Source organism: Haliaeetus leucocephalus, unplaced genomic scaffold (genome assembly GCF_000737465.1).
Source record: "Haliaeetus leucocephalus isolate CR32 unplaced genomic scaffold, Haliaeetus_leucocephalus-4.0 Scaffold140, whole genome shotgun sequence".
NCBI lineage: Eukaryota > Metazoa > Chordata > Aves > Accipitriformes > Accipitridae > Haliaeetus > Haliaeetus leucocephalus.
The window spans coordinates 5,654,856-5,671,716 of NW_010972576.1; the positions used below are offsets into that span (position 1 = coordinate 5,654,856).

The window sequence follows — 16,861 nt, forward strand, 5'->3', positions numbered from 1 at the left end:
CAGCACTTGCTCTTCAGAGAGGTTTGCAGCTAAGACCATGTAGATGGCCCACACTTGCCAGGTGTGTGTAGTCATTGTTTTGCCTAAAATATGAAATACAGTTAGAGCAAATATAACATGAAAGTTCCAGTTTTGAGGAAGATACATTTGGATATATCTAAAGCATAACATACTCTTCTGTCAACATTTACCGTTGAAGGCACTAGAAATATATTTGGTTTCAACACAGTTCAGAGATGAAAAAATTAGTCAAAAATGGCATATTGTACACAAATATTCCAGAACCATTTGTTAAATGATACGTATATTGAATTCACTCTTTTTTTTCCTGTGGTTTCTGATTTTGGAATGAGGACTATCAAATCAATTAACAGCTGCACAAATCTTTTGCAGATTCAGCTAAGCATCTGAATAATCACGACATTATTACTAATCTGATCCTTCGCCTGTTTAGGAAATAGTCCCCATACATCCCCCCCTTAGCCCCACCTTAGGTCTTTTTCTTCTCGATCTTTGAATATTATTTTGTATATTCATTTTTTACTACAGGGAGTCTCCTGTATGTGTTTTAAATCCTGGTTACATCGAGAAGAGTCAGCGTCTTGTGGGAGATAGTGATGTTCTGTCCTGGTTTCAGCTGGAATAAAGTTAATTTTCTTCTTAGTAGCTGGTATAGTGCTGTGTTTTGCATTCAGGTTGAGAAGAATGTTGATAACACACTGATGTTTTAGTTTGTGTTAAGTGGTGTTTACACTAAGTCAAGGAGTTTTCAGCTTCTCATACTGCCCTGCCAGCAGAGGCTGAGAGTGCACAAGAAGCTAGGAGGGGACAGAGCCAGGACAGCTGACCCAAATGAGCCAAAGGGATCTTCCATGCCATATGATGCCATGCCCAGTATATAAACTAGGGAAGTTGGCCAGGGGACACCATAGCTCAGGGACTGGCTGGGCACCAGGCAGGGGGTAGTAAGCAATTGTATTGCACATCACTTGTTCTGTATATTCTAATTATTTCTTTATTATTATTGCATTTATTACTATTATCATTATCTTCTTCCCTTTCTGTCCTATTAAACTGTCTTTATCTCAACCCACAAGTTTTACTTTTTTTTCAAGTCTCTCCCTCATCCCAGTGTGGGATGGTAGTGAGCGAGCAGCTGTGTGGTGCTTAGTTGCTAGCTGGGGTTAAACCACAACACGTTCACATTTCACACTCATTTCAAGCATATGTCTAATCTCAATTCTGACAATAGGGAGAAGAGGCCTGCATATGTTGCAGTCCCTTTCCTCATTTTATCTGCCTTTCACTATTCTGACTGTAAATGTGCTAGGAGCAGGGAAATAAATATTTGCCTGGATGTCTGTTGTGGCGGAAAAAGACTTAACTACAAGGTTCAAGCAAACGACTTGAACTTCACTCACAGACTTAACTGCAAGGTTCAAGCAAATGATTTATTTGAACTTCACTTACAGACTTAACACGCCACTATTGCAGGTTTTACAGATACAATGGAGGAATGCACTATTGCAATTTTTAAAGCAAGAGTAGTACACTATTACAACCAATTCACAGACAACCACAAGCACACACGTGTTTACAAACTTAAAGCATAAACAATATTCCCTTACCCCTCCAGGTATGGGCTCTCAATCCCAGGGAAGCTACCTCGACCAGCATCCTGATCAAGGCGGGGAAGGTTCTCCTTCACAAGCCAACTGTACAGTTGGAGAAGTGACTCCCCGATTTCCAACTTAAATCCTAGAGTTTTTATCCCCTGACTTGTGGAATGGTGTGTATGACTATGTCTGAGTGGATTATGATATATGCCTAAATGGATTATGTATATCTGAGTGGAGTTTCCCCTTATCTTTCCTTTGCTGGTCTGTGATTATTTGAATACACAAGGTTGTCATTTGAAACTGAAGCTGAAACCCTCCAGTTGTTTTTTTTTTTACCTTGCTTCCTCAGGCAACTGAGTAGTGGTTGGACTGAGACTCAGGGTGTACTATTTGTCAGGGGATTTTAAGGCTCGGTTCAGGTTTTGGTTCTTTGAATGGCACAGCCACTGCCCTATTTAGTTTAGGGCTTATCGGACAACCCGGGGCTAAGCTGTCTACACAGCCCCCGGTGAGTCGTCTCTGCAGAGAGACAGGGCCTCAAGGCAATCCAAGGCTGGGTCACTTTTGTAACCCCCCATGAGTCACCTGTGTGCACTAGACATAGTGAAACTCATTTGTGAACTATGAGCCAGACAATCCACGCATCTGTGTAGGCCATCGTTATGTTGCCATCTGTGTGATACTTGCTAATGAAATCTGAGCTGGGAAAACTGACCGTTGTAACCTACCAACTCTTAGCTCTTCCTTCTTCCTGCCACATCCTTCTCCTCTGCCAATGGCTTTTTCTGCTTTGGGTCTCTGTGGCAGAGGGATGCTCAGGCCAAGCCATGAGGAAGAGCCAGGGGCTTTTGGAGCCTCCTGCAGATCAGATCAGCTGGGTGGACTAGATCAGCTTTTTCCAGCCCCACAGCCTGTTCCTCATCTTCTGGACTGAAATGATTCAAGAGAAACCACACAGCTGTGGATCCCGTGTCACTTCTCTTTCCTCTCATGGTTGTGCCTTTCATAGTACTGATTTGATGCAGCTTTTTCTGTTACAGAACTTGCTGCAATATCCAGCCTGTCCTTACTCCCACCAAGGTGACTTTAGTTCTTCTGTCCCTCTGAGGAGTTCCAGAAACAATTCTTGAAGCCCGAGAGGGCTGTTTTCCCTTCAAAACCCTTATTACGCATTGAATTACAACCCGTTTTTTGTTTATGCTTTCTTGACAAGGATCAAAGAGCACTTTTAAAGTATAACTTTACCCAGTGTGTCACACACACCCCCCTCCACCTCAGTAGGTATCTTACTGATGGTGAAAAGAGTGAACCAACCCCAAAGAGGCCAATGAACAGGTTCCCAAAGATCAGCATGGGCTCTGTATCAGGTTAGTGGGGTTAGACTGGCTCACTGAGAAGTACTTTCTCCTTCAGTCATCCCACTGAGACTCTGTGCAGAAGATCTACTGTACTTTGAATTCATACTCTGATTTGTTTTACAGTAGCTGACCCACACAGACAAGTTCATACAGACAAGTCCTACCCATCTAGTTGCATTATTTTTAGCCAGAGTTGCTTAAAATTATTCAAAGGGTGCAGAATTAGCTGAGATTTTGGGGGTATATGGGGAGAGAAGGAAAATTTGTGGGTAATTTTTTCAATCATTCCACCTCTTCCCACCTGAAGGACTATAAACATTTTGACCTCTTGTGTTATTTTCCTCTAATCTCTGTCTCTCTCTGATGTAGAGCTTTGGGTCTTGAAGGACACAGTCCTCTTCCCTGTCTTTAGATGCCCACAGGTGAGCTGGTTACCCACCATGTCCTCCAAAGTCAATGGGAGAGAAATAATAACTTTTAGGAGCAATTCACATCATGTCTCTTGAACACCCACATTAAGATGTGATGACTCCAAGACAAATGACCCCATTGACTTAAAATGGAGCATCACAGTTTAGATACCTAGATATTTGTCCATGTGAATCCCACCCAAAGAATTGTGATCTGTAGTTACACTCACCTGCTGTACAGCTGAGGCTCTTTTATGGGACTTTTTTGGTCTTGCAAGTCTGACTGCATAACACAGTGCTGTAGGCCATAGAAGCAAAGCTATGAGTAAGATGAGTTTCACAAGCAACGCATTTATGTGGTATTTTTAAAGTTGCCATCAAAATGCTTAGTGTTAGAAAAAGAAACAACCAGGCAACCTGGCCGATCAAAATCTGTCTATGGGGAGATTATTTACAGATGGAAAAATGGCAGCACAGAAGGGAACTGGGCAGGTACAGCATGGGAAATATCAGCCGAGTCTAATGGCTCCACCTTACCAGCCTGAAACCAACCAGGGACTGCAGGACTGAACCCCATTTGGTGGTACAGGATGCTTTTCTTTATTGTCACTTCCCTGAGCATCTTTTCCAGGTTTCTTTGCTCATCTGTAGTGTGAGCAGACACTCAGGGAAGTCCCATTCCAACCCTCATTCATTTTCAGCCGATGTCTTCCCCTTCCCATTTATGTCTAATAATTCAGCTTAAGACCCTGACTTACAGGGTCATTTCAGGCCTCTCTGCACCCACTCAGAAGTATAGCCCCAGTCCACAATATCATTGCCCTACCAAGGAATCACTTTCCCCTGTGGTGCTGGGAAGAAAAAAAGCCACATAGAGATTGAAATGCAGCTAAAAATATGGAAACTTGCACAGATGCCCTTATACCGTAAGATGCTGTGATGAACTAGACATTCAAAGTGTTTCTGGGTTATGGACAAAGGGTCTGAGCCATCAGACATGCTCAGGTTTATCTTCCCTGGCCCGGGTAAGTAGAAGTATTTGAGCAAATATGGACATATTCTTAAACAAAACCATGAGTGCCAACAGAATGAGGTTCTATAAATGCTAACAAATGCTAAAGGCTAATGTAACTGACAGTAAGGTGTGTCAATGGTGTACAAATTGATTCTAGCTTGGGGAGTGCTACCAAGCTAAACGAGGGCTGATAAATTTGAGCAGTGCTATGGAGTCTGCAGCAGGAGGGTCACTGGTTGGTGAAGAGATTGACCCACAAGCAGACTGGGGAAAGCTCCTGCTTTCCACTTGTTTGTGTGTGGGTTACATATGTCCTCACTATCACCCATGAGCATTGCCTTAATAGAATGTATGTGTATACACACGCATGTACATATATAGCATGCCTCTTCTTGTTTCTGACACCGAGGATGTCAACAGGGCAGAGTTAGGTGAGGAGATAGCTGACCCACTGCCCTGAGACCATTGCTCAATGAGCTCTTTCCTGACTGAATTCCTAACACAAACGCAGACCACCTTCATGCCCAGCCTTCCCTGGGCAGCCAGTATCGACACACAAGTGGGACAACATGCAAACAGGACAAAGCACATACAAGGCACCCTCCCACAAAGAAACTGGGCAGAAATTGCAGTCTGACCCAACTTGTCTCTTTTTCATTTGCTGCTTTCCTCTCTCTCATTTCCTGAAAGACATTGCTCCCATCAGATGTCTTGGCTTTCCCAGGGAACCTTCCTTTTGCTGCCTGCCTGCCACGCTGCCCTGCCGGCTGCCTGCGATTGCACCTGCCTGCTCCACTTCTGCTGGAGCCAGAAATCCCTGCCCGCCCTTGTACTCCTGCGGGAGCTGGCCCCTGCCCAGCCACCCCAAGCACCCTGAATCCCCCATGCAGAGGAGAAGGACTCGGTGGGAGAGATTAGCTGGCCTCTTCCCAGTGCTCCCTCCTTGCTTCTTGCTCTGGCGTTGCAGCTCCACTCTCTTTCCCTGCACCTCCAGCCTCCACCCGCCTGCGGACTCACCTCTGTGCAGAAGAGATTCCCAGGGATGTCAGCTGCAGCTCCGGTGCCTCCATGCCAGTTAACTTCTGTTGTTTCATCTCTCTCTTGCTGATTGCTCTTTACCCAGCTTCCTCTTATGCTGCTGTTTCCTTCCCACTTCAAATCTCCGCTTGGCTATGTAAACAGGGGAATTCCCACCTAGGAGATCTGATAGGCATTAAGAGCAGTAACATTATGAGTCCTTTTAAATGTGCTGACCCACAGAAGTCTGGGTCTATGCTGTGTGAAAGCTAAGGCTTCTCCTACCTCTCTCTCTCACACTCTCTTTGAAATGACCAGCAAGACGTATTTTCCTCCTTAGCCCTAGGCACACAGTCTCCTAATCTGTTTTATCAATGCTCAGTGTTTGCTATCAGATGATTCACTCATCATGTACCTGTTCAGCCTTGATTAGCCCATGAGCTATTCTGCTCCAAGATAGTGTACAGAAAAATCCTTTTGTAGCAGACTTTGAACTAACCCTAGAGATATAATTATAACAGGAAAGTAGAACTGAAAGTGGTGTTGCAGGCTACACCCACATAAACTATCATCTCATGCATGTATATATGTATACACATACACACAGGAGTGTGAATATATACATATGCATAGGCATGTATACAGATATACATATATATGAATATATACATATATACCAACACACAGGCACGTGTGTATAAGCAATTTTTCCCATTTTTCAAATACTCACTCAGTCCATATACCAATGTTTTGGTATTTCACCACAATATAATTGCATGTATAAAGTTTAATAAAGATTCATTTAGACTCTCCTGTACTTAAGCTCCAGCAACACAAGCAAAGTGCAGCATGGAAGTGCCTAGTTAGAGAAACCCACACCTAACTTCATGCCCTCAGAGACAGTTTCAGGTTTCCACAAAAACACCTGAAGTACAGGAAATCCACAACTGTGACTCCAAGCACTCAGGGTAGGACCAGCTATCTTAATATAAACACCTGTATCTACTTACTTGTTTAAATTCCCTTTATAATTGGTGAAGAGCAATACAGTAGTTCTAGGAGATATACTGAAGTAGAAAGATGAATTGTCTCTTATCAGTGTGATTTTCTGCACCAGTTACAAAGGAAGGTATGTAGAGCTATAAGGGCTGCATGGCCCAGTGATTACTTAAACGTGCTGTGCAAAGTAGAAAAGCAGAAACAAGAAGTGAGCCAGTCCGCAACACCATCTAGCCCACTCATTAGAAACATATCCTTACACCCCACAAATGGAGGCTTCAGCTATTTCTGTGGGTAGGTAGACGGGAACATGGTGGTGTCCATGGAGGGAGAAACAAGCATTCACAGGGAGAAAGAAGCCTAAGAAAAAAAAACCCAACAGTGATTTAATTCCTCTGGGTTTCACCACAGTCACTGTGCAAGGTGCCAGGATGCTTCCTTCACAGGTATTGAATAAACCCCAATCTGTGCATGGTGATATGGACTCTGGTGTAACTAGCCAGAATAACAGAATTGTGAGTAGAGGTACGTACTCAATACTGCCTTTTTTTTGTGTTGCACAGCAATGGTAGGGCTTCAGAGGGCTTGTTCTAATGTAAGTCCTCAGGGTTTTTTTCAGAATTTAATTTTAATTACCCTGCTATGAATGATGGCACTGAAAATAAACTACAGGAGAACAACAGACACAGGGGAGTGTGTCAGTGAAGCCCTTGGCTTTTATTTTCATTTGTAAATTACAATGGCATTATTAGGAACCAGTCAGGGATGTGGTAACAGGAGGGAAAAGTACAGAAATAACATACATTCAGCTAAATGTATGTAGAAAAGTGTATGAAGTCCAACAGGGCTTCCAAAAATCATAGTTATGGGCAGAGATTTTTAAAGATCAGAGTATCAAATCACTGGAAAGCCTAAAGTGGGTCTTTCTCATGTAGTAAGATGATAACTATTTCTATACACAACAAAGCAGGTTCTCCTTAGGCAGAAAAATAAAAAAGAAAAATTTCTTGGGAGGAAGAAACACTGACGTATCTCCTTTGTGGAAATACACTGAAACGGGGGCTGCAGACTTGTTCTATGACTTCAAGGCCCTTTTCAAGTTTTCCCAAAACATCTCCTGCTGCTCTTCTTCAAGAGGCCACTCCAGGTAGGTCTTTGTGTTCATGATCTTCCGCAGCTTGCAGAACCTCTTGGGAATCGCTTTGCTCTGGATGGGCTCCAGGAGGACGAGAATCGCTGCATCGTTGTTCTCGTCAAAGAGGCGGAAGTGCGAGAAGTCCAGCTCGTATTTGCACCACTCGCTCTGCACAAAGTGCTCGGACAGCACAAAGAGCGTTTTGTGGCTCTTCTCTATGGAGTCGATGATGTTGTCCACGATCCACTTCCCAGGCACAAAGTCCCGCTTATGGAGGCAGAGCCGAAAGGGGGGGCAGGCCTGCTCCAGCTCCCGCACCATGATGTTTTCCACCCAGTCAGAGTCGTTCTCGCTGTAGGAGACAAAAGCGTCGTAGCAGATGTCCTTCAGGGGGGCTCGCTTGGGCTTCCGCTTGGCTTGGAGCCATGCCCAGGTCATTCTCAGGTACCAGACCGCGTGGTACTTGTAGCCAACGGCCACGAGGATGAGGATGACCAGGAACAGCAGGACGCAGATTGACGACACCACGAGGGACCTGTGGCACTCCATCAGGGAGAGATGCACGGCTCCAACCTGCGCCCCTCTCACTGCCAGTGGAGAGTCACAGACATACTTGTCTGGCCACCCCACCAGCACCTGGGCTATGCCGGCCTCGTGGTGGATGAAGGAGAGGAATTCACAGGAGCAGATGAAGTTGTTGTCGCTGGCGTCCAGCAGCTCCATTTTCCTGAAGGACTCAAACTCTTCCCTGGAGAAACCGTTGAGCTTGTTTCTTCTGATTGACATGGCCACTAAGTTAGGAACGGGTGCGGCACCAGGCAAGGCCTTCAGCTGGTTTTTTGCAAGGTACAGCTCTTTGAGAAATGGGAGTTGCAATCCAAACTCCTTCAGGTTGTTAGCACTAACATCCAAAACTTCCAGCGTTGGGGGAATGCAAGTCGTTAGTTTAGGAATTTGAGTGCTGGAGAGGTTTAAATATTTCAGGGTTTGGGGCCACTCACACACATCTGGAATATCACCAAAATTATTTTGGCTAATGTCAAGATTAACCAGTTTGGGTAGACGAGTTACAGAATTTGCAGTCTGTTTCAGAGATTTTAGAGAGTTTTGACTTAGATTTAAAGTTTGCAATGAAGGCCAAGCATCTCTACATATTGTCTCATTTAAGCGATTATTTACAAGCAAATTATCATGAAAGTCCAGATACAGAAGTGACGAAAAATGTTTTGCAAGTTTGCATGGTACCATGAAAACTTTAGAGCTTGCAATGGTGAGTCTTTTCAGCTTGTTTATTTGTGACTCCATACCGTCCAGGTCAAAAAACAAATGAAAATTCTGAATCATTATATTTATTACTGATACTGTTTCAACAAAACTTTGCCCACTGCTTGTGATTTCTTCAATATCCCATGCTCCTTTCCCCTGAAGCACACAATCAATTGCCTCAATCTCTTGCAAAGTTTTTATTTCCTTCAGTAATACTATTATTCGGCTAATATATTGATCTGTGAATGAAGCATCTTTAAATGTAAGCTTTCGTATCCTAAAAGGAAGTGTAGAGTTCTGCACCATGCTTTTTTTTCCAATCTCTAATTTGATTTCTCTCACTTCTAACCAAGTGACAGAGTGCAGAATGTCCATGACAATTGCTGAGAATATATTAATACTTCTTACGTTTATGATCATGTGATTTATCTTCTTAATTAATTTCAAACTTCCTGGCTCATACTGACTGAGATTGCCACCGTCAATCCACAACTTGTCAAGAAACTCAATGCCCTCAAAGTTCCCTTGCCTTATTGTGGAGAACTGCGGGTTGCCCAGGTGGAGAGAGCTCAGATTCCTCAGGCTAGAAAAGGGGGAGCTTTCCCCCAGGTCTCTGTAGGAGTTCCCTTGAAGGTGGAGGTGCTGGAGCGAAAAAAGGTGCCCAAACCATGCAGGGTACAAGTGAGCCAAGCTGTTATTTGATAAGTCCAAGAGCTCCAGTTTCCCAAGGGAGCAAAACGAGTCCTTGTCTATGGAGCTGATTTCATTGGACTGCAGCAGCAGGGCTCTCAGGTTCACAGCCTGCTGCAGATCCTGGGATCGGATGTGCTTTATCCTATTGTGGGCCAGGTTTAACACTGTGATTTTGCCCGTGATCCCTGGGGGAACAAAGTCCAAGCCCATGGAAGAGCAGTTGCAAAGCTGAGTGGCATCGCACGAAGGACAAGCCTGCTTCAGCACTTGCTCTTCAGAGAGGTTTGCAGCTAAGACCATGTAGATGGCCCACACTTGCCAGGTGTGTGTAGTTCTTGATTTGTGTTTTCTTTGGTTGAACATTTTGCTCTAGGAAACAGAAAGGAGAGAAGGTAGTGTCAACTTTTAGTTTTGAACAGCAACTGAAAACAATTGAACACCTGTGCAATTTTATTAGGAAGTTCAGATTCAATTTTTTTCTTGTAAGAGATATCCTCTGACATCAGTCTTCCCCTCTTACTTCAGCTGCTCAGTCCTGCAAACATGGCATTCTACTTATCCCTGGATTACAGCCATATCATGTCTCAACAGTCATAAAGGACCATTCTCAACAGCCTGCCTTTTCATAGACGTATTGGCTATGGCCCTTGCCTCTTACATCTCTTGCATTACACTGCCTCTCAGCAATGAAGCTACAGCCGGATGTTTCAACCCTAAACAGGGGAAGATGGCTAGACCATCAATGATCTGGATGAGGGGATCAAGTGCACCGTCAGCAACTTTGCAGACAACACCAAGTTGGGAGGGAGGGTTGATCTGCTGGAGGGTAGGAAGGGTCTACAGAGGGATCTGGACAGGCTGGATCCATGGGCCGAGGCCAATTGTATTAAGTTCAACAAGGCCAAGTGCCAGGTCCTGCACTTGGGTAACAACAACCCCGTGCAGCGCTACAGGCTTGGGGAAGAGTGGCTGGAAAGCTGCCCAGCAGAGAAAGACCTGGGGGTGCTGGTTGACAGCCGGCTGAATATGAGCCAGCAGTGTGCCCAGGTGGCCAAGAAGGCCAACGGCATCCTGGCTTTTATCAAAATAGTGTGGCCAGCAGGAGCGGGGAAGTGATTTTTCCCCTGTACTGGGCACTGGTGAGGCCGCACCACAAATACTGTGTTCAGGTTTGGGCCCCTCACTACAGGAAAGACATTGAGGTGCTGGAGCATGTCCAAAGAGGAGCAACAAAGCTGGTAAAGGGCCTGGAACGCAAGTCTTATGAGGAACAGCTGACGGAACTGGGGTTGTTTAGTCTAGAGAAAAGAAGGCTGAAGGGAGACCTTATCGCTCTCTACAACTACCTGAAAGGAGGTTGTAGTGAGGTGGGTGTCAGTCTCTTTTCCCAAGTCACAAGCAATAGGATAAGAGAAAACAGCCTCAAGTTGCTCCAGGGGAGGTTCAGATTGGATATTAGGAAAAATTTATTCACCGAAAGGGTTATCAAGCACTGGAACAGGCTGCCAGGGAAGTGGTGGAGTCACCATCCCTGGAGGCACTTAAAAGACATGTAGACGTGGTGCTTAGGGACATGGTTTAGTGGAGGACTTGGCAGTGTTAGGTTAACGCTTGGAGTCAATGATCTTAACCTAAATGATTCTATGATTCTAAATGCTCACAGCCTTCACAGCATTAGCCTGTCCTTCTAGCACGGCCACCTGTGAGGCAGAAGCCTGAACAGAGCGTGTCCTCCCTCTCAGCCCTTTGAGTAGGCTGTGGCTTCTGACACCGCAGGCTTTTCTGGAAGAGATTTTGGGGTCCCTCGCATACAGTCTCACCAGCCTCAGGGCTTCTAAAAAGCAGAGCTGCATAGGCTCCTGGCACACCCTTTTACATACCGTGTAAGCAATTTACATTCTTTACTGGAAAGGCAGAACAAGCTGATATGCAACCAAACAAGTCTATCGCCCTTTTCTGTAAATCAACACAGATAATAGATGGGAACTGGATGTTACTGTCACCCTATAAACCGTGGATGTAATTAGAACATTACTGATTTTAGTTTACAGAAGGGCTGTGTTTCCTGCCATGGGTGCCAAAGAACATTTCACCATTGGCTACACCAGAAAATGTCACTTATTAAAGCTCACAAGCTGCTGTAAACAGCTCCAGTACTGCAGACAAACAGTATCCCCAAATCCTGAATATGCAGAGAGTAAATACTTACCTTGTCTACTGCATGCTGTGTTTCAGTCTCTTCGTGTGCTGATCATGTACTCTGGGATCCAAGTAGTCACCTCCTACCTTCAAGTCCAACAAAAGTTGGAAACCCTTTGGCAGGTCTGATGCGACGACAGTCCTGGAGTGAGAAAATATTTCAGCCTGTGCTCCTCAAACAAAACTTTATGTTGACAGTTTCCCAACGTCCTCTAACTACTCAGCTAGTGAAGCATACCAGTTTGCCCAGCTTTTCTTTAGTGGCTGCTTCCCTAAGGAGACCATGGCTTCTGAAGAGTTCAGCATTGTCTGGCCTGCACAACACTGCCCTTCAAACTCACATTTCAACCACTTCTATTGCTGCTGCTGACTGGGGACACAAAAACGATCATAGATCATGTTTGCACTCTCTTCTTTGCAAGCTGAAATTCAGCGGCAGATCTCTCTCCTTTTGTCAGCCATTGCCCATCACTGGAAAGGCTGATGCAACCATTTTGCGCAAGTCATTCTTTCACAATCGCTTCCTCCAGTATTAAGTGCAAAAATAGTTCCCAGGCAGAACTGCATTCACCTTCCTGTATCTCTGCTTTTGATACTTATTGTTTGGTATGCACTGGGGGAATGTTAATTGTACTGAGCAACAGAACATCTCGGCACACCCAAGTTATTTTGTTGTGTATGTTCTGTAAAATGTTATCAATATATAGATTGATAAATAAATTATATTGATATAAATGTTGGAGTCAAATTGTTTAGGCAAAGAGAGTACTATAGAAACACTCAGTATCATTTTGTTTCCTAGGTCACTGCAGTCATACGTTATCAACAAATAGAAAATGCCTAAGAATGGGGCTGATATTCTGTCTGAAAAAGAAGCCACAGTTTGTAAGAAAATATCCCTCTGTAAATACGCAAGGCAGTTTTGAGAGGGGAGGTTTGATGATTTTTATTTTAGCCTGACTGAATGGAAACACACGGCTGGTCAAATGGCCAGGGATACTGCATGCATAAAGGGCTAGGGAGACTTCCTACCAGCTCTGAAAGGGAAACCCATTAAGTCCAAACACCAAACCTTCATACTGCATTTTCCATTTTTTTTCTGTGCACAGAAATTGTCACGGTCTGCTGCCTACTTGCACCGAGAGGTACCTGCCTGGGAGCAGACAGACGGACCAATTCCTGCAAGCTGCTGGGCCACTTGTCAGAGGGCCCACAGTGGCTTCTGTGTGCTCAAGGGTGGCAAAGCCCAGGCAGAAGCCCGAGTGTGTCTCATAATGACCTTCAGTTGTGCTATGTTAAAATTAGCGCTGCACATTAGGTTAAGAACTCGATGCCTTCCAGAAAAAGAAATTGAAAGACTGAGATACCCTTGTATTTTCTGTCTGTTACACAGGATAGATGATAAGCCTAACAACGTTTTCAAAGCAGTTTTACCAGGGGAGTGGGGAATAGAGACAGAGCAGGGTGTGGGACACAGCAGAGAGGGGAAATGGTGTTTTAGTGAAGGGATGTCATCAACTTCCCAAAAGCTGCCTCTTCCCTCTGGCACCTCTCAGCTGCAACAGTTCTTGTTCTTAAAAAGAGAAGACTTTCCGTTTTCAAAATGTTTTAAAATGTTAGTTCTGAGTTTGACGTGACTCATTCCTATATGTTTTTGTCATGAAACTTGCAACTCCTTGGTAAAGTTAAAATAGTTAAATTTGTGAAGAGCTTTGAAGAAGACCACCACGTATGAGGCCACATACTTCATTGAATGCGTAGCAGGCGCACTTTTTTGTGTGTTACCACTTCACCACCACACATTTGTGGAGACTCGAGGTAGGTGCTAGCTATTTTTTTCAGAAATACTGACTTTCTCCTAACATCCAAGGTGAGCCCACTCTCATCCTACTTCTAAACTGGGCCGGGTTTCTGGTTTCTCTCAGAAAGAGAAGACCAGAGCGACCCTGTCCACCTTCCCATGCTGCAGTTCACAAACCAAGCAGTTCAGTTCAGCAAACTGCTTAAAAATCCAAGAAATCAGGGTAGGCCTTCTGCTTGTTTCCATCAGTAGGGAAAAAAGTCTACAAGCAGCACAACTTCTCCCTCTCTCATTCCAGGTCAATTTATCCGGATTTATCAGGTTATCTGGAGTCAAGAAGGTCTGAGGATGCTCAAGGTGGCCAGAAATGACCTCCCCAGACTGCCCCCCACACAGAGGTGAGGTACCAGCCAGCTGCCTTCCAGAGCATCAGCTTCCAAACCGAGCTGCAGCCTGGACTCAAAACAACTTCTTTTGAAATCAAAGAGTCTAAAGTAGGAGAAAACTGCTGTTTTTTAAGGTGAGAATACTGTTCATTTGTTTTTTCTCCATAGTAACCGCATGTTTAGCATTGAACAAAGTTGCACCTTGTGGGTGCTTTCTCTCCTCCTCCAAGCTTAAGCTATGATTATCCTTCCTCTTTTATAGTGTTTAAAAAAGGCACATACCTCCACCTGTGCCAGTACATTACTTTTTCCCAGCAGAAGGACACAGATCTGCAACAAGCTTGTGCTTTTCTAACAGCAGATTGTAACTGGTTCCAAGCCGAGGCACCACACAAGCAGATAGATAGGGCTGAAACAGAGCTGTGGTCATGTTTGAAGCTCTCTTGCTTTAAATGTTACTGTTTATCTGACAGCAGCATAAGAAGCACACATTCCCCTTAGCCAGCTCTTTCTTGACCCCCTGGTACAGCCTGCTCAGCATCCCTGCCTCCTGCAGCTCAGTGCCGGGTCCCTGCATTGCCTCTGCTGGCAAAGGGACAGGCTCCTGCCACAACCCTCCTCCCCTAGTAAACTGCTGCTGCTAGACAGGGCAGTGACCAGCGATGGGGGGCTGTATCAGATGGGTGTTGACCAAAATAGATGTAGAAACAGAAATATATTTATGTGGGATAGAACCCCATGGGAGTGGACTTGCTGATCAAAAACTACAAACCAAGTGGCAACACTAGTCCTCAGTCAGTCTGCCATCAGTTACAAGCGGTTTTTTCACCGTTATATCCCCACTACCTCCTCTTTCTGCATCTGTGTAGTGTTACTCAGGGGAACGTGGCTTTAGAATCAGGCTCCAGTTGCTAGAGCCTTGCAGCTGTCTCCCCTCCGCCAGCCAGAGGTAATGACTCCTTCATCTCCTGCAGTACCTGGGCACGTCACACTCTTTAAAGCACTTCCCCTTCCCAGTCCCACATGACAGGATCCTGCAGCCCGTCTCCTCCCTTCCTCTCTTTCCTCCTCTGTGTCAGCATCCATACTCACAGCTGCTTTTTGCTTTTCCACTGAGAATGCACAAGTGAGCAGTGCAGAAGGGGCCCAACCCAGACGACACCCTGCCCCACACCCCAACCTCGAAAAAAGGCAGAAGCAGTAGAAAAGGAAGGGAGCTCACGAATCTGTTGGCCAGCTTGCAACAGGAGCAGAAACGCTTTCCAAATCTTTGCAAGCAGCGCAAAACTGCTTCCTGATACTTACCCCTGGTAAGCAGGATGCATCAGCACATCAGCTCGGCTGCAGCGGTGCCAGCTGGGCTGAGCCTGGGGCACTCTTCTTCCACCCCACCCTGGAAAGGGCTGGCGAGGAAGAGCGGTCAAATCTATGCTTGCAGTCTTTGGAGCAGGAGGTATAATACTTGTATAATTGAAAGCAGAACGGCTTGGCATCCTTACATGATCCTGGAAGCAGAGCCTTGGCATGCACCGCTGGTGCCTACACTTTAATCTGACTTGCAGGGCTTCGGGTATTCGTCTTCAAACTACAACAAAAAGGAATATTATAATGAAAAAGAAACAATTTTAACTTTGTCATGTTCTGTATCAGGTTTGTCCTGCCAGCAGCTCAATCCCCTGGTTAGATCTTCAGACTGAAAGTTTAAATGCAAAGGAGCAGATTCCCTTTATTTTCTTCTGGGCTACCCTTGCCCTGCCGTTGTGGCGGAGCGTGACAATGCTGGGTAAATGGTTACTTATTTAACAGCCAGTCTTCAGGACTGCCTCTGACAAGGAAGCAGGGTTGTGGATTTTTTTGTATCATATTCTTTGTGAAAGCATTCGATCAGAATAACATGACGCTGATTTGCTGCCTTAACAGAGGACATAGCAGGGAAGTTTGCAGGCTAAGACACCAAAGTTTATTCTAATAATATCGAAAGTTTTGTCTTTCTAGAACAGTTGCATCGGCATGACTCAGCAGGAGAAAAGCCCTAATTTCTCCCAAAATAATCCTGTTGAGTATTTGACTCCCAAGGAAATTGCATCAACAGAAAGCAGCCTGCATGCTAGGCAAAGCTGGAGAACACAGTTCCTTTCTTACTTTGCACTTTCTTAGGTGGGGTGAAAACAATTTCTTTCTGACAGGAATGTTAGTATTTTCCATTAATACACAGCTGTAAAACAGTAAATACTATAGCAAGTTTTGGCACCCTGTTCTGAAGACCACTATGACAAACACACAAAACCCCATTATCAGCATCACACCAATTTGTTACTCCAAAATGCAAACTCAGGGACAACACACCTGGAATGGGTCCCCCCAGCCATCACTGCTTGCTCCCCAGACTTGCGTGGGGCTGGATGCCAGTCAAGCATGCTGACGGGCAGCTCAGCCGCACACAAACGCTGGGTACACAGCAGGATCAAAGGCACCCGCGTACAAGCGTGCCTGCCACCGGACTTCCTGGTGTGCTGCAGGGAGTAAGGCAAAATATAAACTGATACCAACAACTAATGAAACTCCCTCAGCCTGTGAGTGGGGGAGGCCTGTCTGGAAATACATCTGGTTAAGTATAACTTCCTCTGAATGCCGCCCAGGGCTCCCTGCATCCCTGTGGACGGGGTCCAGCTCCCAGAGAAGATGCAGGGATGAGAACCAAACACGGAAGCAGGTGCCCAAGACCCGTAAAAAGCTTGATCTCAGCTTTTCTTACAGGCTAGCTTGGCTGTATCAGCACTTATGTTTCCCATGTTCATAATCCTGAATGTCTACAGGCACTCCACAGGGAGCCTAAACAGGCTGTAGGACTCGGGAACTTGAAACGCAAACATCATGGTACCGGGATCTTGGAGGTCAGCCGAAATGTACCTCTCATCACCCGGGCAAACAGGCTCCCAGCTTGCTGCTGCTGAGGATCCATC

The 16,861-nt window shown here is 45.2% G+C and overlaps 2 protein-coding genes across 2 annotated transcripts in view; both read right to left on the reverse strand.

Annotated features, from left to right (window-relative positions):
- LOC104827771 (toll-like receptor 2 type-2) overlaps positions 1-5,472 on the reverse strand; it is a 7,026-nt gene extending 1,554 nt beyond the window's left edge. Inside the window, exon 1 of the mRNA XM_010561021.1 lies at positions 5,420-5,472. Coding sequence (XP_010559323.1) covers positions 5,420-5,472 — 53 coding nt within the window. The remainder of the gene's footprint in view (positions 1-5,419) is intronic.
- Positions 5,473-7,232: 1,760 nt separating this feature from the next.
- LOC104843273 (toll-like receptor 2 type-1) lies at positions 7,233-12,138 on the reverse strand. Its single transcript, XM_010586113.1, has 2 exons — positions 11,722-12,138; positions 7,233-9,881 (listed from the first exon to the last, which is right to left on the reverse strand). The coding sequence occupies exon 2, from the start codon at positions 9,873-9,875 to the stop codon at positions 7,494-7,496; it is 2,382 nt and encodes a 793-aa protein (XP_010584415.1). The 5' UTR covers positions 9,876-9,881; positions 11,722-12,138; the 3' UTR covers positions 7,233-7,493.
- Positions 12,139-16,861: the final 4,723 nt, after the last annotated feature.